The 23135-nt window shown below is 49.4% G+C and overlaps 1 protein-coding gene across 1 annotated transcript; it reads left to right on the top strand.

Annotated features, from left to right (window-relative positions):
* Positions 1 to 656: 656 nt before the first annotated feature.
* LOC124465289 (protocadherin-1-like) lies at positions 657 to 15823 on the top strand. Its single transcript, XM_047017003.1, has 3 exons — positions 657 to 1305; positions 10499 to 11357; positions 13096 to 15823. Exons 2-3 carry the CDS (start codon positions 10506 to 10508, stop codon positions 15349 to 15351), a joined length of 3108 nt encoding a protein of 1035 aa, XP_046872959.1. The 5' UTR covers positions 657 to 1305; positions 10499 to 10505; the 3' UTR covers positions 15352 to 15823.
* Positions 15824 to 23135: the final 7312 nt, after the last annotated feature.

The following is a 23135-nucleotide window of genomic DNA, read 5'->3' as shown; positions in this document are numbered from 1 at the left end:
ATGCTGTCTTAGTCTCAGTCGCTTATCTCGGAGCGTCAACAGCATCCGTACTTTCGTCCCGTTGATTTACCGGGTAGCGTGTGAGAGACAAACCTCACATAACCTATTGAAAGCCAATAATGATTAAGTTATAGTTTGCATGTTTTAGAGACTAAAGGTGCTTAAAGAAGGATTTTAACGAATATGCAATGTTTTAACACAGTCTATGTCCCAAGTTCTGCAGGAAAAATCTTAAGTGCAGGGAGCATGACATTGCGTGTAGCTACTGTGATTTGAATCTTATAGTTTCTCATTGTCTAGTAGTAGCCTATATCTAGTAGTATCCTATATCTCCTTCTCAGTACATTGCTAATGATGGAGTAGCCTACTAAAGCCTCCAGTATACAGCGCGGGCGCAAGCTTTGTGAGGTTTAGAGCAAGACGCGGAAAGCCAGTAGCCCATGTATATCGGCACAGTTCATAATGAAATGTGACAGAACGGTCAAATGGATAAATGCGTTTACTGTCCTAGACATATACCGAAAAGGTAATATGAGGAAAATGGATAGCCTAATGTTGGGAAATCCATAGGCTACGTGAACAAGTCTTGGTATGCCCCGCCTTGCTGTATGTCTGTGGCTCAACGTGAGGGTAGAGAGAAAGAGAGGGGAGAGAGAGAGAGAGAGAGAGAGCAATCGTTTGAAAATCACTTCACTCTCTCACACACACCGTGCAGCCGCGCGAGGTGAGCCGTGTAGCACGAGAACCCAAGGCAGCCCATTGAAGAGTCAGTGAACGGGAGGTGACTGTCACTGCCACTGGCAACTAATGGACATAGCATGTTGTGATTTTGTTAGTTTTTTTTTTCTTTCATCCTCTTATTCTTCTCTGGAATCTTCTATCACGGGGACATACTGAGGATGCTTTCATTCTAGATAAACATATTCCAGGCAAAGCCCACGGAATGCTGTGAAACCAGACCGAAGACTGGTCTGTAGGGTCCCTGTAGCCTTCCACAGAAAAAAGGAAAACATTTAATGTACGGCTACTGGTTTTAACAAACAAACAAAAAAACCTGCTTGCTTTTAAAAAACACGATTATCAGGGGGATTGACATTCAGTGGAGCGTCATTGGATTGGAAGGAATAATTGATCGGTCTTGATCAATTGGATACATTTTTATCTCAGTTGTTCATGAATTGTGGAATCCTAATTGTGGGGAAATTTGAGGGCTGAAGTGGCTTCGTTCGGAAGCGGAGAGGTATCGGAGCTTCTAGCCCGGCAGAAGCATTCAGAAGAATACCAAGGACCGGTCATCCATTCAAGGTATAAACTTCAATGTCTCAATTCGAGACGCATATGTTTCGTTCGAGAATGCGCAGTAATGTTCAATTATAACACAGAAGGGGGAACCTACACAAATGATATAATCTAACAAAAACCTATTTCAATAACCTTGCTTTTGACAACCTCTCCTTGTAGTCCATTTGGGTATAGGTTACCGCGACATTCGCTTTACGCACATGCAGGAAAAGACGTGTAGGCTATGCGCTCAAACAATATCTAACCTGTAGGCTATCAAAGCTCACTTTGTGTTTTGGAGTAAAAAAACAAAAAACCAATCGAGGATAGTTGGCAGCTTTTATTTACACAGCAATAAGGAAATGTAGTCGTTCTGGCAACCACGAACACTTGTTGTTATCGTCCGATCAAATCTCCCGTCACCTCTTCGCCTCCAATAATGGGGTGCTGATTTGAATGGTTTTCTTTTCCACTAGAAGCGCGGACTTTTTATTTTTATTAACATAGTTTTATTTGATGAAATACTACCAGTTTTTTTATTTTGTTTTTGTTTCTGTAAGCTAAATCAGCAATTTGCATATCTTCCTCGCGCAATTAGCATATTATTTCTAAAGAAACGTTTTACTGGCCCTTCAATGAAGATATTCGTAATCAAGTCTGTGCATTTGGATTGGGACTGTAGTCAAACTTGTAAATGTGTGTTTGCTTTGAAAATTTGATCGGGTAGCCTATGTCAACGTTAATAGCCTATATCACGGGCTGTCTTAATAAATAAAAGTTTAGGTTTTATACAAATGGTAACTGAACCAATTTAACGGCCAGAACGCCATTTCAAGCAGGTAGAGAGCATCTGAGATCCATATAAATCATCTATAGCCTAATACTAGACGTCGTATAGGGTTCCCTTTAAATATGTATGCAAAGGCTGTATAAACTTGAGCTTTAGCCTATACGCTCTTGTCAATTAATCCAGAACACTTTCTAACATCCTAAATAAATAGTGATAGTCTCTTTGACGCGACAGCCGTAGCCGGTATGGCAAACCACCGTATGACAGAACTGGGGGATCCGGTGTAACTGAACGGTTTTCGTTACCGTCTAGGGTACGTTCGTGAGGAGTGCATCACCTGCTGATCGTGCTTTCAGCGCAGAGAAAGGGGGGGGGGGGTCATTTCAATGTAAGGTTCATCATTCTACCTTGCTTCGAACAGAAATGTGGTTTTAGTTTCAGAAACGCAGAAACACACGATTTGGTATCTCAGTATCCTGCACGCCGTCGGTGTCCACGTCGTACACGCGACTCTAAATCAATAGCTACAGTTCACAAACTCTTGTTGCCATCAGCCAGTATTTTCTGACCTGTCTATCAAACTCCGGCCGCTTCAGAGAAAAACTTAAGAGATACAACCCCATAGCAATAAAATCCAATAGACGTAGGCCAAACCTTTTTTTCTCCATACAGTAGCCTATAATTATTTATGGTCAGGCCAGGTAGGATGTGATATGTGTGTGACACAATCATAATCAACGTAGGCTAATCTTGGACGTCAGAAGGGTATTAAAGTTACGCCGCACTTCCAGTTTATGCAATGATTCTCGTAGGCTAATTTGGTTCCAATTAGACTCGATTAGGCTAATTGATAAACCAAACTATTTACAAAACGTGGATTAAATTATAGACAACAAATGGCATAATGTGGCAGCGTGCAACTCGACCTCCTCACAAGCAGGACTGATAGATGCGGAATTAGTAGGTTAACCTCTTTACGTCAGACACTCCGCCTTTATATAGGCCTAGTTGTTACCATATAATAAATCTGCATTCAACTCTGGCCCGATGACGTAGAGCAGGATCGATGCTTGGTGAAGCTCGAGACTTCTGAGTGGCACGTGCCGGGTATTTTGGGACGGTTTAGTTAGCCTTCAGACTTGTGTCTCACACCAAGTTATACGTCAGTCTCACTATCTTGGCTACCAGAGGTAGGTTATTACAAGAACGGATTTAACATTACTCTCTTAGTCGTGAGTATTTTTTCAATAATAATTTACCGAATATTGTATTTTAGTTGAAGCTATGGCAGTCAGTTAGCAACCGTGTACCATTAGGTGATTGTTCCGTTTAAGAGGCGCTATAGCCAACAGATTCCGCTTTCCATTTTTCTTTGCCGTACCTTCTGTCTCCACGTGTTGGTCTTTCTCTTGATGCTTATTTCTATCTCTATCTATAGGCCTACAGTAGGTCTATGTTACAATTCGTTAGTTCCATGTTTCATCATTTCAATCACCCGTTCTTGGTTAACTGTCAGTCGCAAGCAGTGTGAATTAGCAGACAATGCACATTAATGTCGTGTTTTCATGGTAGTGTATAATTAGACATTCTAGTCCACTGTTTCACTGATGGCTTGTCACTGGAGTCTGTAAAAATAGTGGACAATTGGTTCCAATGCTGTTCCAGTTTCAGCCCGTCATTCTTTTAGCACGAATGTGGATTATTCGTATTTCACTCTGTTTATAGACTAGGCTACTGTACAATTTCTCGGTCCACTTTTACATTGTCCGTTTAATTCCAGTTAAACGCGAACGCAGCCTCTTATCGCGTGCATTGAAACAACAGCCACACAACAAGAACATTTTGCAGTGTGTTAATTTCACAGGAATTTGACGGCAGGCCGTACCCCGCGTCGCTTTACATGGGTCTTCACGGCATAACCCCGGGATCCATAATACCTTCAATAAATATGTTTGTCAGGGGATAAAACGTCATTACATGACGTCTCATGTAGCCTTGATCTTTTGATATATAAGTAGAGAGTAAGTTCCATCTGTCATCTCAGAGGATAATCCCTATTTGTTATTATGGGATGTTATGCTCAATTGAAGGCAAGGGCCGAGTATAAAACCATATGGGATGAGTGTTAGAGGGTGTGTGTGCTGGGGGGGAATGTGATAGACTTCAGCATGTTTTGCAGTGCTGTTAGTTGAGGTACCGCGGCTGTTAGAAGTGCCCTAGCTCGTACATGAGTGGTACTTTCCACTGGTAGAAAGACCTACTTATTAACGCTGAGCTAATATGAAACACGCAGAGGCCTCGAGGGTGATAAAGTCACACTGGGACATCATCAGCGTGGAGCCAGTCCCTGCTCTTGTATTCAGTATGACCTGGCTAACTCATCTGTACATGTCTGCTGCCAGTCTCACACATCTCAGTGTGCTACTCCTGTTCATGTCTGTGCACAGACCAGCTGACTGACTGGTACAGACCAGCTGACTGACTGGTACAGACCAGCTGACTGAGTGGTACAGACCAGCTGACTGATCAGCAGTCAGGCACCCGCAACAGTTTGTGGCATCGGAATAGAGATGGTGGTGGTGGAGGTGTGGGGGGGGGGGGGGTCTAGACTAATCTGGCCAAACAATAGGGTCTGAATGAAATCATTAGAAGTAATCCCCTCTATGCTGGGGGAGGGGGGGCGAGGGACCACCCATCCACCCATCCTGCCTGCAGGAGCCCCAGACTAGGCCAGAGCCCCAGGAGGCAGACCCAGAGAAAGGGCTGATTGTCCTGGACAAAGGGCTGGAAGGACTGGGCCGTCCAGGGCTGGGCTCCAGGCTCTGGCTCGTAAAGCCCCACTCACCTAGTCTTAATCTTACACACACACACACACACACACACACACACACACACACACACACACACACACACACGCACACACACACACACACACAAATGCACATTTGGCAGCCAAGACCATTATTCTATTACGAGGATAGAAAGCTAGCGGTACATGTCTGCTTCTCATTGTGCAGCTGCTAGCTGACAATTAAGCACAAATCATATGTGTACACTGCTAGTATTTTTGCTTCTGTATATTTTTAGGGTTTTGAAGTGCTTACGCAATACATCATCTCACACAGGAACAGGGACTTGAGTCTGTGCATCTAAATGGAGCAAATCGTGTTGTTTATAATTGTTACTGTGTCTTATATAACCCCTGTTGAACTGGGAAGAACTTGCCTGTGCACTGTATGTGTAATGTGCTTGATGCGCTCATGGTCTCAAGTGTGTATATGTGCCCCCTCGCGGGAGTGTGTGTTTACATGGTTGTGTGTGTGTTGGGTGTGCATTTTGTTGTGTGTGAGGGTTCTAAGGTTGGGGCCCATTGGTTAGAGTTTTGGAGGGTTAAGGTTAGAGTTAAACATTACCCAGAGACAGATTCTCTGTACAACTCGCTCACCCTGCTCACACGTTGGAACTCCAGTGCTTCTTAACCTCCATAAATGTCACAGTGTAATTTGATTCCTGAATTATTCTGCCTTTGTGCATGCCAAGACGAGCTTGTGAGTGCTGACTTAATACGCAGACAGACAGCCTGCCATCCGTTGCCATGACGCGGCAGAATCATCGCCATGGTAAATGACGCGGTTGCCAGTGTGCAGGCTGGCCGACCCTGCTGTTGGTTACGTAAAATGATTTCATGCTGTGACTATCTCTTCCTCCTTCTCACTGAAGCAAAGTTCTCCAAGTAAGACACTGGAGAGAAGATGTGAGGGTCTTCACAGTCTCTGGTCAGCTCCGCAAACATCCAGCTCATTAACAAGCTCTGGATTGATTTGAATCACGTGTGTTATCTGCATACTCAACGTATTCCACACCTCTCAGACTGGAACGCAAAGCCCCGTCCAGTTCCTCCCAGCCTGACAACAGGGTCTTGATAGTTATTGACTGCAGGGAGACAGTGTTTTGGCAGGTTGTTAGTTTGAGGGAAGGCTGAGACTGGGGAGCTAATGAGGAACTCCTGGTCTTAATGCAGCAACCATGACACAGGCCAGCAAAGAGGCTTTGGAATAGCATTTAACTTGTTAAGTCCTCTACCATTGTCTGCTAACTCAGAAAGAGAGAGTAAAGGAGAGAGGGAAGTACAAGCAGAGATGGAAAGACAGAGTTACGGAGAGAGAGAGGAAGAGAGACAGGAGAGGGCGTTTGGAGTGGCCGTTTGTGTGGTATTTAACTGGGCAAGGGGGATTTTTGCAGAGGACACAGCGGCAGGTGTAAATTGCACGCGTGTGTAGTGTGTGACAGAAAGAGACGGAGGATGTGTGTGTGTAGACAAGCAAAACAGGGCTGATGTGAAATCCATTGGCAGTGGTGCGGTAAAAAGTAAGGGAAGGAAGCCAGTACCAGGACATCAATTCCTCAAGGTTGTGACAGCATTATAAACATTGTACTCTCTGTATAGCGAAGGCTCACACACACACTCACACACACACACACACACTCTCTCTCTCAGACACACACACACACACTCACACCTCCCTTGTAATACTAGTGAAGAGGGAAGTGGTAGAGCAAGCATGTGTAGATTTAGCAAAGCTGGGCAGCCAGAGATCACCCCCCTGTCTTTGAGACCCCAGCAGCTAACAGGCACAGATAAGACCAGGACAGACAGGGAGAAAGCACTGTTGTTCCTCTATTGTCATTGAAATGTGCCCAGGCCATTATGTGTGTGCGCATGTGTGGAGGCTGGTCGGAGGGTCCTCTGGAGCTGAAAGCCAGCCCAGCCAGGTGCAGCCTGATGCAGACGAGGCCAGCGTTAGCCCCCAGTGTCTTGTAAACGCTGGCGTCGTTAGGAGCACTGTCGCACTGTCACTCCGCACTGAGGAGGTCGATCTCCATCACAATGACCAACTGTCTGCCAACACACACACACACTCTCTCAGAGAGACACACACACACTCTCTCTCAGAGAGACACACACACACACTCTCTCAGAGAGACACACGCACACACTCTCTCAGAGAGACACACACACACACACTCTCTCTCAGGGAGACACACATACAGCCAACATCATGTTTAAGAAGTACAGTGGGACTTATTTGATTGTCTTTTCTCCATTCTCTATTCTTAGCACATATTTCTGCTTTGACACACGACCTCCACTCAGGCACCAGCATCACTAACCCCACTCTCCTCACACACACATTGTTCACACACACACTGTACATGCACACACGCATTCGCAGCCTGGTGAGAATGTTCCAGAGCCGTCCAGAGTGTGGGAAAGGATGTGATGAGCATTTCAGCAGCTCCCTGGGGTCTGGAGGACTGTTCCCACCGTGACCCTCCCCCCTCTCAGCCCCCCAGAGACAGCCTCTATACAGCCCCAGCCTCACTCAGCCCCCCAGAGACAGCCTCTATACAGCCCCCCAGAGATAGCCTCTATACAGCCCCCCAGAGAGAGCCTCTATACAGCCCCAGCCTCACTCACCCCCACAGAGCCTTTACTATCCATCAGAAACACAACACAACACACAAGAAGAACAGACAACCATATCCGGCGTATCAGAAAGCCATGAGACCCAGCGTAGAGGTGCATGTTAACATATCTTGTTTTGAGTGTCTGAATGATGAATGGTCAGTTTAACCAATGAGTTCTCCTCAGAAGACCCACTGGACCCATGATGAGATCATCTAGCTGCATTCTAGAAGGCTCCATGGGCCCTTGTGTTTCTTTACCCCACCCGAGGTAGGGAATCCTAGTGGGCCTGTTCTCCCCAGGGTGGGATTCCAGAAAGCAGGTTATGCAGCATACCACCAGCTGATTCACAATGTTGCAGCAAACTACTGGTCAGTGTTGCTACAACGCTGGGTGTCAGCTGGGTAGTTTATCTACCAGGGAATGTCACATAACCTGCTTTCAGGAATATCCCCCTGGTGTCTTCAGAAGCTGGAGAAAAGCCTGCGGCCAGAGAGCCTGCAGAGAGCCTGAGAGGCGAGCTGGAGGCCAGGGTCAGAGAGCCTGCAGAGAGCCTGAGAGGCGAGCTGGAGGCCAGGGCCAGAGAGCCTGCAGAGAGCCTGAGAGGCGAGCTGGAGGCCAGGGCCAGAGAGCCTGCAGAGAGCCTGAGAGGCGAGCTGGAGGCCAGGGTCAGAGAGCCTGCAGAGAGCCTGAGAGGCAAGCTGGAGGCCAGGGTCAGAGACCTGGCACCTGTGGAAAAAGACTGTCTACCACACACACACTCACAGCCAGTTTAATTAAGCCTGTGTAGGTGTGTCATCAGGGAGGAGAAGATGAGCTGTGTTTATGGCCCCAGAATGAGCCTGCAGAATAGAGACTCTCACCCTTGATCGTAGATCTCAGCTCCTGTTCTTGATGGGGCTCATTAGCACACGGCTCTCCTCGCATGAATAGCACACTGTGTATGACGTCAAGCGCATACGTACTTTATTTAATGTGTGTGTAGTAAATGTGAGTGTGTGTACAGGGAACCTGACTGTGTAATATTTGTCATCTCCTTCTCTCGGCTTCCCGCTGTGAACAAACAACAGCCTCCTGCCTGTTACCTCTCTGTGTTGATTTCTCTCTTCTCCTCCCTCCTTCTCTCCCACTCCCAGTCTGTGTCTCCTGTCTTTCATGTGTCTGTGAGCGTTGTGAAGCAACTCCCAGGTTCAGGATGGGGTCGAGAGCTGTGTCACACACCAGTCCCCCTAGCTCTGCTTCGTTGGAGAGGGGGAGGAAATGAAGGAGAGGGAGCGGTACAGCGGGGGACACAGGATGAAAAAATAAATAGATGAAAAACGAGCAAAGCCTAATTTTTCCACCAACGTAAGAGGGGCCTCAGCAATTAGCACAGCGGGCAACATCAAAGTACCCTGACCTTAACCTTAATGGATTAAAAAGAAATCGTGCTCTACTTATTTTATTATTTTCCTCTCTCTCTCTCTCTCTCTCTCTCTCTCTCTCTCTCTCTCTCTCTCTCTCTCTCTCTCTCTCTCTCTCTCTCTCTCTCTCTCTCTCTCTCTCTCTCTCTCTCTCTCTCTCTCTCTCTCTCTCTCTCTCTCTCTCTCTCTCTCTCTCTCTCTCTCTCTCTCTCTCTCTCGCTACCTTCCTTTGGCGCATGTGGAGGTTGTTAATGTGTCTAGTGTGGTGTGCTGGTGGAGGGAACGTGGGAGAGTTGACACAGTGCAACCCCCCCAACATCCCCCCACCCTCCTCTCTTCTCCTGGGGTTCAAACGGAGATTTTTCCTGGTGAATGTTTAATAGTTGAAGTAGCCAACAGAAGATAAGAAAAGCACTCTCTCCTCTCTCTTCTTCCTCACTGCGCGCCTTGTTCTCCAGCTTCATTAAGGTGACGAGGGAGAGGGAGAGGGAACAAGCTTCCAGGGCGTCTCATGTTTTATTTCTTTGCAGTTCATCCACACAAATGCACATATATCCAAACACACATGCAGCACCCAAGCTTCAAGGTAGCAGGAAGGCTATGGAGGTATTGAAGGTGAAAGAGGAGGAGGAGGAAGATGTTCGATCCGTCACCATGTGTGTTCCCAGCAGGACAGAGGCCAGTCTTAAGGATAGAGTCCTCTGGGGGCAAAGGGGAGAGCAAAAGACATCCTTCCAAAAACAAGGACGTGAAAACTCAACCAATTAACCTCTTTGACCTCCTCAGTCTCCCCTCAGTTGCTAACCCAAGCAGAGAGACTTTCTCTGGCCAACATTTACGAGTGAAAGGAAACTGCCAGGGGAGAAGAGAGGATGTAAAAAGTGGCCAGTTAGAGAAATAGTGGATCAAAGCGTGCTGTGAAATAGAGCAGTACTTAATAAAGGATGGAGGATGTTAAGGATCAAAAGGCCAGTTGCTTTGTGTAAATTACCTTGAGTTAAAATTAGTCTTTCATTATAAGGTCTGCTTCAGTTGAGATCTCATCAGCAAGGAAACAAAAGCCAGATTTCTGGCACCAAATATTAACATGCTGCTGGTTTAGGGGTTTGTTGTAAGGAAATCCATACCAAAGAAACATTTTGTTGAGGCGTTTGTTGATGAATGCTTTCAGAACACTTTGTGTCTTTGTCGGAGGGTAGGGCAACAGCATACTGAATGTGTCCCACAAATCTCTGCAGCCTGATGAGAATATATTGCTGTACTGAAGGAGTATCTGACTGGAATACAAGGTTGAGCTCGTTTTGGAGAGCAGGCGTAGCTGGAACCCCAAAGCAGTGGTCTTTCACACAGAATCGTTTCTGACACATTTAATACCTGGTGGAGATGAGGTTTACGACATATCTTCAAAGACCTTTCATAATTCCTGCAGAGTTACCACTCTGGGATTGAAAGTCAACTGTCTTTAAAAGCTTTTTTGGCAATGTCTATCCCTCTGTGTACTATGACTGACTTCCCCTCTCATCCTGTTTGTTTGTCTGTTTGTCCCCGTTTGTCTAGGAGACCGATGTGGGGCGGAGTGATGGTGTTGGGGCGGGGCTTGGCGTTGGAGCGAGGCTTGGTGTTGGGGCGGGGCTTGGCGTTGGGGCTGATGGCTGTGCTGCTGGGGAGCTGCGGTGCGGCTCCCACAGACATCCTGTACCGGGTCCCTGAGGAGCAGCCTCCCAACACGCTGATCGGCAGCCTGGCCTCAGACGAGGGCCTTCCAGACACGGGCCACCTGTACAAGCTGGAGGTGGGCTCCCCATACCTGCGCGTGGACGGCAAGACGGGCGACATCTACACCACGGAGATCCCCATCGACCGCGAGACCCTGAGGGACTGCAGGAACCTGTTTGAGGGCGACAAGTGCTTCCTGGAGTTCGAGGTGTCCATCACCGACCTCATCAAGGGCCAGGGCCCCAGGCTGATCGAGGGCCGCATCGAGGTGCAGGATGTGAACGACAACACTCCACAGTTTACCTCCCCCATCCTCACACTGTCCATCCCGGAGAACACGCACATCGGAGCGCTGTTCTCCATCCCCATGGCCAGCGACAAGGACTCTGGGAGGAACGGCGTGGCCGAGTACTCTCTGAGCGCCGGGCCGGACGCCGACCAGCTGTTCAGCCTGCAGGTGGCCGAGGACACGGACGAGAGGTTGCCGCAGCTCATCGTCATGGGCAACCTGGACCGCGAGCAGAAGGACTCGTACGACCTCAACATCCGCGTGGTGGACGGGGGTGTGCCTCCAAGAGCCAGCAGCGCTCTGCTCAGGGTCACCGTCACGGACCAGAACGACAACGCTCCCAAGTTCGAGAGGAGCCACTACGAGGGGGAGCTGCCAGAAAACAGCCCGCTGGGACACTCTGTCCTCCAGGTTAGAGGCACCATTGCTCATCCACACACTCATCCGCACACTCATCCGCACACTCATCCACACACTCATCCTCCATGTCCTCCAGGTTAGAGACACTAGCTCATGTACTCCACACAAGCACAGCTGGGTGCTCTTGCATTAAAATAGTTGGCATTTCGTTATGCAGGGACTTTTTACGGTGCACAAAACAGCCCGACTCCATTTCCCCTCAGAACCCAGTCTGGTCTGTCCACCGGCTGTCACCTCCCAGCTCAGATGTGACTGACTGGACGATGTTCAGAGTGAGCAGCAGAGTAGCGTGTGAACCTGAAGAGCTCTCAGGCCTTGTCGCCCGCGGCGAGGCTAGCGTGTCTCATTAGGGCTGTGGTTTCCCTGAGGGACCCGGGCGCCCGTCCAGAACAACAAGGTTAGGGTTAAGGAAGTGATAGAACCCTCACATTCACGCGGCCAATCGATTTCCTTCCTCCTACCACTGTAACGAAAACACTAGCTTTACAAAACCTAGTGAATTATTGACAGGTTGGGAGGATTGCATATTGAATTACAGTGCCAACACAGCTGCTATTAAGATCAACAGAGCCAGTGAGTTGGCTTGCTACCAGGGCCACTGTGAAGCCTGTGTCCAGGCATACAATTGGTCTAAATACTGTTAATCCCCTAGTCAACAATTAGTTTGAAGCAATCACGTTGTTTTCAAAGAGGTTGTCAAGAGTATTTCCTCTCCCTATAATCTTGCATTTCGAGATGGACGTCGGAAGGAAAATTGTCTTAATTTGACGATTTAAGCAGGTCAGAAGTGTCAATCAGGCATTTCTACTGCCTCAAAGAGACCCTCTCCAAATGAATGTTAAGTGAAATGAATTTGGTTTCTGCTGCGGATGAATTGAAATGAGTCACAGAGAGCAATAATACCAATAATCCCCGTGGATAATCTCCTGACTGAGTCAGATTAAGTCTTGCATGGCTCAGCTGGCTAGTCCTTTTTGAAATGCGTGTGCTCTTAAGTGATATAGAGCTGTGTAAGGTGTGTGTGAGGATAAGTGATGGCAGGTTCCAAAGGTGAGTCTTTGGTAAGCAAACAGTCATAGGTGAAACAAAACACCGAGACACACAAAGGCCAGGCTGTATAGTTGTAGAACTGGTTGAGTATCTCTAAATGACACCTCATGTGAAAGGCCACTACATCGAAACCAAACTGTGGCAGGGAGTTGATTGTGCAACCTGGTGGCTCATTTACAATGTGTGCTTAAGGGCTAATCATTAAGCCAGACATGAGTTGACTCAGAGAAGTGACCAGCTAACAGGAAGGTTTGCGGTGGCTGATTAATTCCTTTTTGTTATAATTAAACACAAACTCACAATGGGAAGAATGCTCTCTGGCAGGAAGTACGTAGGCCGGCCCAGGCCTATCCATTGTCACGGATCCTCGTCACTCCTCCGTCCCTGCTAATGGTCCCTGTAGGAGCAATTGCTTTTTGATAATGAGAGGGACATTAACACTCTCACTCATCTCACCATTAGATGCCAACGACCCATGTGACAATCACTTGATGTTTATGGAGGGGTGTGCACTTAGTTTTCACAGCCTATTATGCATCACACTGAGCATGAACTCAAACCAGAAGATGAAAATATTTTTGACAGATGTATTGGCACATGTCTGAGGTCAGATGAGTAAAAAGGTGAAGAGATTGAAATCTGTTTTATCTGACCCCTCTCTCCTCGTGTCTGTCCACAGGTGAAGGCCCATGACGCTGACATGGGCAACAATGGAGAGATCGACTACAGCCTCCACCAGGCGTCCGAGGCAGTTCAGAGGCTTCTGCGCATCGACCGCTCCACCGGCATCATCTACGTGAAGGGTCTGGTGGATCGCGAGGAGGAAAACTTCCTCAAGTTCTCTGTGGTGGCCAAGGACCGCGGGCCCAACGCCAAGAACTCCAAGGTGCTGGTGACCCTGAACGTCAAGGACCAGAACGACAACGCCCCCGCCATCGAGATCCGGGGCATTGGCCTGGTGACGCACCACGACGGCGTGGCCAACATCTCTGAAGACATGCCCATTGGCACCCCGGTGGCGCTCGTCCAGGTGTCGGACCGCGATGAGGGCGAAAACGCCGTGGTGACCTGCGTTGTGGCTGGTGACGTCCCCTTCCAGCTCCGCCCTGCCAGCGAGTCGGCCAACGATCGCAAAAGGAAGTACTTCCTGCAGACGACCACCCTGCTGGACTACGAGCGCATCAAGGACTACAGGATCGAGATTGTAGCTGTGGACTCTGGCAACCCCGCCCTCTCCAGCACCAACTCCCTGAAGGTCCAGGTGACGGACATGAACGACAACGCCCCCGTCTTCTCCCCAACCGTGTTCGAGGTGGAGTTTGCAGAGGAGAACCAGCCGGGAGACAAAGTTCTGGACGTGATCGCCACAGACGCGGACAGCGGCTCCAATGCAGAGTTGACCTACAGCATCATGATGGACTCGGCCACCAAGGGGCTGTTCCAGATCGACCCCAACACTGGAGAGGTGCGCGTGAGGAACCAGCTGGATCGGGAGCACAGGGAACGCTACGAGTTCCACGTGGCCGCCTCCGATAAGGGCGTCCCCAGTCTGAGGGGAACTGCCACGGTCGTGGTCAAGGTTCTGGACCGTAACGACAACGACCCCAAATTCATGTTGAGTGGCTACAGCTTCTCTGTGCTGGAGAACATGCCACCGCTCAGCCCTGTCGGCATGGTGACAGTCATTGACGCAGACAAGGGGGAGAACGCCAGGGTGCATCTGTCCGTCGAACCCGACAATGGCAAGTTCGTCATTCAAAACGGCACGGGCACCATCCTGTCCAGCATCTCCTTCGACCGGGAGAAGGAGTGCACCTACACCTTCCGTCTGAAGGCGGTGGACGCCGGCGACCCGCCGCGGTCCTCCTACGTGGGCGTCACCATCAACGTGCTGGACGAGAACGACAACGCGCCCTATGTTACCAAGCCGTCCAACTCAACCTACAAGTACCTGCCTCCTGTCACCGCGCCAGACACCGTGGTAGAAGTGGTGGAGGCCGAGGACATGGACACCGGACCCAACGCCGATCTGCTCTACAGCATCACAGGCGGAAACCCTCACGGACTGTTCCACATCTCCCCAAACGGGGGGGAGATCGTCCTGGCTCAGGAGTTCACCCGCAAGCACAATGGTCTCCACCGTCTGGTGGTGAAGGTGAGCGACAAAGGCAAGCCACCGCGCCACACCACCGCCCTGGTCCACATCTTCGTGAATGAGACCATCGGGAATGTCACCCTCATCGAGTCCCTGGTGGGCCACAGCCTGTACACCCCACTGGACAGGGACATCGCCGGCGACCCCAACTACGCACTGGCGCAGCGCAGCAACATTGTGTACGGCAGCCTGGCTGGCGTGGCCGGGGTCATCCTGGTCATCGTGGCCGTCGTGGTCATCAGGCACCGCCTGCAGAAGGACACCAAGAGCGGCTACCAGGCCGGCAAGAAGGAGAGCAAAGACCTGTACGCCCCCAAGCAGGGGCCCAAGAGCGGCAAGGGCAAGAAGAACAAGAAGGGGAAAGCCCCCAAGCCAGCCAAGCCCCTGGAGGAGGACGAGGAGGCCAGCCTCCAGAAGGGCCTCAAGTTCAACCTCATCAACGACAACGTCAACGACAGCCCCCGGATCCACCTGCCCCTCAACTACCCCCCAGGCAGCCCCGACCTGGGCAGGCACTACCGCTCCAACTCCCCCCTGCCCTCCATCCAGCTGCAGCCCCAGTCTCCCTCCGCCTCCAAGAAGCACCAGGCCGTCCAGGAGCTCCCCGCCACCAACACCTTTGTGGGAACTGGCGACAACACCTCGACAGGCTCGGACCAATACTCGGATTACAGCTACAAGGCCAACCTGCCGAAATACAGCAGCAAACAGGTAGGAGACTACTTTGCAAACACCACAGGGTACAACAGGAACATCATGTGGACCAATGAGGTGTGGTAGACATGGGACTGATGCTCTGACATCTGCTACCACCAAAGCTGCACTGATCACTGGCCTGGCTTAGGCATCATGGCACCTTCACCTCCACGTGGGCAAGCTCGCCCTTACGTAGGTTTATCTGACTTGTTTTCAGTTTGTTTTCAGTTTTCTCATAATGCAATGGACTCATTACACACACTTAATGAAGGAGATTCCTTGATTTTTGACGGGTGGTAAATGAAGGAAATCATTTTCATTCTTTTTTTTGTTTCATTTTTGTATTGTTTGTGGCATGTCCTTTCCCGGGCAACAGCTGACTTATTACTCTCACACACTCATTATATCTGAATGTGATTTAAGGAATGTGTTGGTTTCATCGTCTCTCTCTTTATGGCTTGGCCATATGACCCTTCACCCAAGCTAAACTGCACTTTTTAGAGCTGGGGTTCAAAACATCTAAAGCCTTTTTCAGCTTAGGTGCAGGACCAGAGTGTGAGGGGGGGGGGGGGGGGTTGAGGGGGAAGGGGGGGGTGAGGGGGAAGGGGGGGTGAGGGGGAAGGGGGGGGGACATAAAAAAGCACACTGAACCAGGAAGCAGCTGCATTTGATCTGGGGCCCTTCACCCACTGAGACACACTGTCAGACCATGTGAGAAATTACTTTAATTGTACTGTCTTCATTTACCAGGACTACAGTAAATTGTTTGCACAGATTAATCGCAGGTAATTCTGGCCCTACTCGTCAGTATACAGACAGTGCCTTGCTTTATTTAATGTACATATGTGTAGGGGGGAGGGGGGAGTAAATGTATGTTCTTAATGAGTTTTCCATGTCTGGGCCATACACATAGCACATTGATGAGTTATGGACTTGAGGTTTCAGCAAGCTGTGAATAATGTCACATCCACTGTGAAGATGGGCTCTGGTGAGGAGTGGGGTGTGGAGGTGATGCTGCAGACCAGGGGGTGTTCCAAAGAAGGGGGCTTTGTTCGCATACAACCTTTTCCAATAATGTAGGAGACAATCGTGTCAGTTAAGTATATGCAAGTTGTACAAATTGTGAATAACAAACTATTTTTGCTGTTGTTGAATTGTTGTTGTTGCTTCCTTCTTGTGTTGTTTGTTCAGATTGAATTATGTTTCTGTTGGTGCTTTGTACTTGGAACAAAAGGGCAAATGAATCGTCTGTGAATAACTGAATTACTCAGTTGTCCTGTTAGTAATGATCGTGTTCACTACCAAAACATATCATCCTGAACCAAAGAACATTAACAAACACTCTCCTACACCTACACACCCACACACACCTACACACACACACACCCACCCTGGATGTAGTTGCTCTGTGGTTGAAGCAACTAAATGGATCCTGGATTTTCACAGTTGATTAGTAAGGTTTGTAGCAGGTCATGTGAAGGTGTTAGCTGCAGGCTCCAGTGTTGTACAGCCTAATGCAGACTAGGCTCAATAGAGAAAGATCATTTAGATTACCCAGGAGGCAGTGCGGTTCACTGACTGTTCCATGTTGCTTGTGTACCATCTGTTGAGTTCAAATGTACTTAAAGCTGCAGTTACCCCGCTTGTCTCACACATTATTATTTTTTTCTTCTGTTTCATTTGCGTCATACATTGAACTGAAAAATAATGTATCCTGGGGAATTTTGTACAGTTTTGTACAAGCACAAAACCAATTTTATTTCAATAAAAACGTTGTTTAAACTGTTGAAATCCCACTCTCTGTGCATTCAATGAGCATTGGACTTTAGCTCTTGAGGGATTGGGGGTGGTACAGATTAAGTCTGCAAAAGAGAAAATTGACCTCAAGGTACAGTATTCACTTTTCACTTTCATCTTCCTTTGTTGACATCCATGAACCTTTTCACTAACTTTCCACTGGAATGACACAACAACATGCGGTGCGTGCCGAGTCACCTGCCCAGCATGTCCACCAGAGTGGGGGCATTTCCAGTGTAGTTTCCTGCTTCCTCCTCTCAGGTAGGGTTAGACCACTTCCCAGTGTAATATCCTGCTTCCTCCTCTCAGGTAGGGTTAGACCACTTCCCAGTGTAGTATCCTGCTTCCTCCTCTCAGGTAGGGTTAGACCACTTCCCAGTGTAGTTTCCTGCTTCCTCCTCTCAGGTAAGGTTAGACCACTTCCCAGTGTAGTATCCTGCTTCCTCCTCTCAGGTAGGGTTAGACCACTTCCCAGTGTAGTATCCTGCTTCCTCCTCTCAGGTAGGGTTAGACCACTTCCCAGTGTAGTTTCCTGCTTCCTCCTCTCAGGTAGGGTTAGACCACTTCCCAGTGTAATATCCTGCTTCCTCCTCTCAGGTAGGGTTAGACTACTTCCCAGTGTAGTATCCTGCTTCCTCCTCTCAGGTAGGGTTAGACCACTTCCCAGTGTAGTATCCTGCTTCCTCCTCTCAGGTAGGGTTAGACCACTTCCCAGTGTAGTATCCTGCTTCCTCCTCTCAGGTAAGGTTAGACCACTTCCCAGTGTAGTATCCTGCTTCCTCCTCTCAGGTAGGGTTAGACCACTTCCCAGTGTAGTTTCCTGCTTCCTCCTCTCAGGTAGGGTTAGACCACTTCCCAGTGTAGTATCCTGCTTCCTCCTCTCAGGTAGGGTTAGACCACTTCCCAGTGTAGTATCCTGACAGATGCAGTCAAACGAATGCTGTTCTTAGAGGCTCCCGACCGCTCTCTGAATATGAAATTAACTCATCTAAGTGGATTACACTAAATGTCATAGACTTAACAAAGGTTGCTTCTGTCTTGTTTTCAAAGTGCCCCCGTTAGTAAACATTTGATAACGCAGATTAACAATGCCAGTACCCAACTCTGTTGAAACATCCGTTGTGTCACCGCTCAGGAATGTCACCCAACCAGCATGGCTGTGTCATGTTCCAGTGAGGATTATGTCTTTAAATGACCTTCTGTGGATCAACCGTCCTGCTGCAAGTCCCAACAGCTCCCTGAACAAGGAGCAGACCATCTCCCTAAACGGGGATGAAGGAGAGGAGGTGCTCATGTCTCCTGTGTGGAGGTGCTCATGTCCCCTGTGTGGAGGTGCTCATGTCCCCTGTGTGGAGGTGCTCATGTCCCCTCTGTGGAGGTGCTCATGTCCCCTGTGTGGAGGTGCTCATGTCCCCTGTGTGGAGGTGCTCATGTCCCCTGTGTGGAGGTGCTCATGTCCCCTCTGTGGAGGGGGGCAGGTCCCCTCTGTATAGGGGGGCAGGTTCAATGCCCAGAGAGGTTTGTTCTAACTTTCAGTACCAAAGACAACTCTGAGATGTCTTTGTCTCTTCCTTCCCCCCACCTGCTCCCCCTCCCTGAAACTAGACTTCCCTACCGTTCAGCAGCTCACCCTGGTGGTGCCAGGCGCCCCATCCCCCTCCTCCATCCCCCCTCCTCCACCCCCCCCTCCTCCATCCCCCCTCCTCCACCCCCCCTCCTCCATCCTCCCCCCTCCACCCCCCCCCCCTCCATCCTCCCCCCTCCACCTCCCCTCCTCCACCCCCCCATCCTCCATCCCCTATTCCCCTAGCCTCCCCCTTCCTCCAGCCTGCCAGCATTGAAATTCCTCCTGCGTCCATGCTACTTAGACTTCTCTTATACTCCCCCTCAGCTTGAGCGGTCACCATGGAAACGGGCTGACCAGTGTGAGTGAGTGTGTGTGAGCGCTGACTCATGGCCTGTGCGGAGCAGGTGGGTGAGGGGAAGGGGGATGTACGGGTGCTGAGAGAGGACACACACACCAATCTGTCTCCCAGCGCCAGCTCTGTGTTCACCGTGGCATCACGTACGGAACCACACCACCTCAGCTGCCGGCTTCACCAGACCGGCCCAGTCTGGCTTCCTGTGGGCTGGGCTGCTCCGAGTCACCAATCTGGCTCTCTGGAGCCAGGAGCTCTCTGCTTCCCATCTCACATCAGTGTTTACTCATGTGGCTATCAAATCATCCACCTCCAGCCATCTTTCATACAACAACAGCAGAATACTGTACCTTAGGTGTTCTTGTTTTCCAAAAGCACTCTGCCCATTGAGAGACAGCAGGGGATACTGCAGCTTTAAACCTGTGTGTGTGTGTGTGTGTGTCTGGTCTCAGATCTGTGGGGTGCTTTAGATATGCGTCCTCTGTCCTGGGTCTTCACTCTGGCTGGAGTGGCTCCTGTCCTGGAGTGACTAACCAGGTCCTGCTCCTCGCCTGCTCTGTGTTTACCGGACGGGAGGCGGGCGGAGCGTACCGCAGGGCTCACCGCCAGATGGATGTGTTGAGACGGCCGGCGGTCGGCTTGGCAGAACCATTTCCCTCTGAGTTTCACTCCCTTCTTTGTTTTCTGATGAAGTGGGTGGGGGAGTGATGGTTTCCGAAGGCGTAATAGCATGCTGTGGTACAGAGAGAAAGAGAAAGAAGACCTCCTCTTAGACCTCCTCAGCTTGAGCGAGAAAGGAGAGAGAGAGAGGAGAGAGAAAGGAGAGAGAGAGAGGAGAGAGCTTCGCTCGTGTCTGAGGAGACTAAACAAAGAAGATGTGGCCCTCCACCCTCGCAAATCTGCCTCTGAGAACGAGGGAAATTAACGCCTTCCCTCCTCTCTCCTCCTTTTCCCTCCATCCTTTCATCCCCCCATCTGCAATTTACTGATGTCCTTTAACCTGTGCCTGCTCCGATCATGGTCGTCGTGCTAGACCTCTCCTGACTCTCAATCGCTTTCTCTCTTTCACTCACTCACTCCATTTCTCTCTCTCTCTCCCCTTATCTCTCACTCTCTCTCTGGTCCATCCCCCTGGTGAATTGCAGGACAGTGTCACTCTGTTCTTCAAAGGAGCTGAGTCCATTATGCAAAACAGTCCTGTGGCTGATGATATGACAAGGCCTTGTGAAACGCCAGGCGCACGCTGTCTGTCTGGGTCTGACCTGAATACTGCCCGTATCTCTTTAGCTGTTAGTGAACACTGGACTCTCTTTACATAAATACCTCAGATGGTGCCTCTCTCTCTTTCATTTTCTTTACCTCTGTCTCTCTCAATCTTTCTCATTCTCTCTCTCCACTTTCTGGTTAATCTTTAACAAACCTATTGGTGTCTGTTGGCGGACAAGGGTGAATAATGTTGGGTTTCTATCAACTAACCAAATCACAAACAACTTTTGAATTATTCATGTGCTGGACAACAACTATGCAGGCCAAATTAAAATAAAAGGCAGCTCATTTTCAAGGTGCAAAATGGATTTCTGTTAATGGAGTCTGCCTACCCTAACCCTAGGATTCTTGTTGAATACCCCCTGGGCGTCTTTCTAACTTTGCATGACACACGTGAAGATAAGAATCATTAGCCCCCTCTGTGCCACCACACTTGTGTGTGTGTGTGTGTGTGTGTGAGTGTGTGTGTGTGTGAGTGTGTGGGTGTGAGTGTGTGTGTGTGAGTGTGTGTGTGTGCCTCCACACCTGTGTGAGCCAGGATGATAGCCTCCTTTGTCTGCATTTCATGGGAGAAAATTACACCAATTTTGACGCTTGAGTGGATAAAATAGCGTGTGCTCTTTGTGCCAGGCAGTATGTCATCAGCAATCAGGAAGACCTCTACCCATCTCAGTCCCTGCCAGGGACGCCTGGCTCTTATTGATTCAGTGGGCTCAGTCCAATCAGCATGTCCAGAGTCTGAAAGGCCGGGGTGAGCAGAAAGACCAGCTCATTAGGACCAGACCTCTGTCCCAGAGCGCTCACACATGTCTGTGGTGACAGACTGGAGCTGCTGCTTCAGAGGAGGAGGGTCTATGTGAGGTAGGTGGGTGGTGGTGGGGGGTTGGGTGAAGGGCTGAGTTGGAGACATCTCTGTTTATGTTTCTGTGGTCGTGGTTTTCAGGACCGGCTCAAACACGTTCGGGGGGCGAGGAGGGGGGGGGGGGAACAGGAGTGTCCTGTCACTAACACAAAAGATCCCTTCAGACAGTCCTTGTTTTGCCATCTGGGATTCCTCAGGGACAGCATCAATCAGCAGAACACCATCAGATCAGCACCAGTGTGCATCTGTGTGTGTGTGTGTTTGCTCATCCCTGTCTTGGTGCCGAACTGTTACCCAGTGAGACAAACAGGTGAACTCCTCCACACACCCCCTGACTCCACAGGAGCCTTTGCGTCCCTGACATAGGCCCTCCCTCTGACCCACCCCCCTCTCACAGGGGGCTACAGGGGTCAGGGGTCAGGTCACAGACATCAGTTAGAAGAGCAACCATCAACATCTCCTGATCTGTCAGACCTCATGTGAGAGCGGACGCCCTGCCTGTTGCAGGACTACAGGAGTGTATAGTGGACTACAGACACCAGGGCTACATTCCTGATTTGAGAGTTCGTCAGTCACACAGGTATGATAGGAGCCCAGGTTTAAATCCCAACTTGTTTGTCGAGGTTGAACTGGTTTCTTAGAATCCCTTTGAGCTCAGCCTCGACTGTCAGACTGTGTTATTAGCAGGGCGCTGGGGGACACACTCACACCCTCTGATGTGTCAGGAGTGTGGCCTATCCTTCTGTGTGCACAAACATACTCCCAAACAGCTGCATAAGCAGACTACAGAGTGCAGTGTGTCTGGAGACAGACTACAGAGTGCAGTGTGTCTGGGGACAGACTACAGAGTGCAGTGTGTCTGGAGACAGACTACAGAGTGCATTGTGTCTGGGGACAGACTACAGAGTGCAGTGTATCTGGAGACAGACTACAGAGTGCAGTGTGTCTGAAGACAGACTACAGAGTGCAGTGTGTCAGGGGACAGACTACAGAGTGCAGTGTGTCTGGAGACAGACTACAGAGTGCAGTGTGTCTGAAGACAGACTACAGAGTGCAGTGTGTCAGGGGACAGACTACAGAGTGCAGTGTGTCTGGGGACAGACCACAGAGTGCAGTGTGTCTGGAGACAGACTACAGAGTGCAGTGTGTCTGGAGACAGACTACAGAGTGCAGTGTGTCTGGGGACAGACTACATAGTGCAGTATGTCTGGGGACAGACTACAGAGTGCAGTGTGTCTGGAGACAGACTACAGACTGCAGTGTGTCTGGGGACAGACTACAGAGTGCAGTGTGTCTGGAGACAGACTACAGAGTGCAGTGTGTCTGGGGAAATGTGAGGTGTGTTTGTGTCCGTTGTATCTGGGACATTTTTTTTTATTATGTTTTACTGTCACATCCAAACCTATTATTTAAACTAATATCCAACTAATATCAAATTATTTTAACTAATATCGAACATCCAAACATTTGGAGAAAGACAATATTTTTCATGGGTGGTAGACTACATTGAAAGGAACTGTTGCGAACAAGTCCATTGATTCACTCTGCAAGCGATCATTAGAAGAGGGTGATGGGATATCTCACCCTTCCAACAGCCTGAAAAATCCTTCCACACCAATACCTGAGATTAGATACCTACTGTACTCTGCTCAGCTCTACTCTACTCTGCTCTACTCTGCTCTACTCTGCTCTGCTCTGCTCAGCTCTGCTCTACTCTGCTCTACTCTGCTCTGCTCAGCTCTGCTCTGCTCTGCTCTACTCTACTCTACTCTGCTCTGCTCAGTTCAGCTCTACTTTGCTCAGCTCTGCTCTACTCTGCTCTACTCTGCTCTACTCTACTCTGCTCTGCTCTGCTCAGCTCTACTCTGCTCTACTCTACTGTGCTCTGCTCTACTCTGCTCAGCTCTGCTCTGCTCTACTCTGCTCTACTCTGCTCTACTCTACTCTGCTCTACTCTGCTCTACTCTGCTTTGCTCTACTCTGCTCTACTCTACTCTGCTCAGCTCTACTCTACTCTACTCTGC

The sequence above is a fragment of the Hypomesus transpacificus genome, unplaced genomic scaffold (assembly GCF_021917145.1).
Source record: "Hypomesus transpacificus isolate Combined female unplaced genomic scaffold, fHypTra1 scaffold_450, whole genome shotgun sequence".
In the NCBI taxonomy this organism is placed as follows: domain Eukaryota; kingdom Metazoa; phylum Chordata; class Actinopteri; order Osmeriformes; family Osmeridae; genus Hypomesus; species Hypomesus transpacificus.
This window is presented reverse-complemented; position numbering and strand designations above follow the sequence as displayed.

Coding starts and splice junctions, on each gene's coding strand:
- LOC124465289 (XM_047017003.1), top strand. CDS start 10,506: ATGTGGGGCGGAGTGATGGTGTTGGGGCGGGGCTTGGCGTTGGAGCGA. Junction 11,358..13,095: donor TGGGACACTCTGTCCTCCAG/GTTAGAGGCACC, acceptor GTCTGTCCACAG/GTGAAGGCCCATGACGCTGA.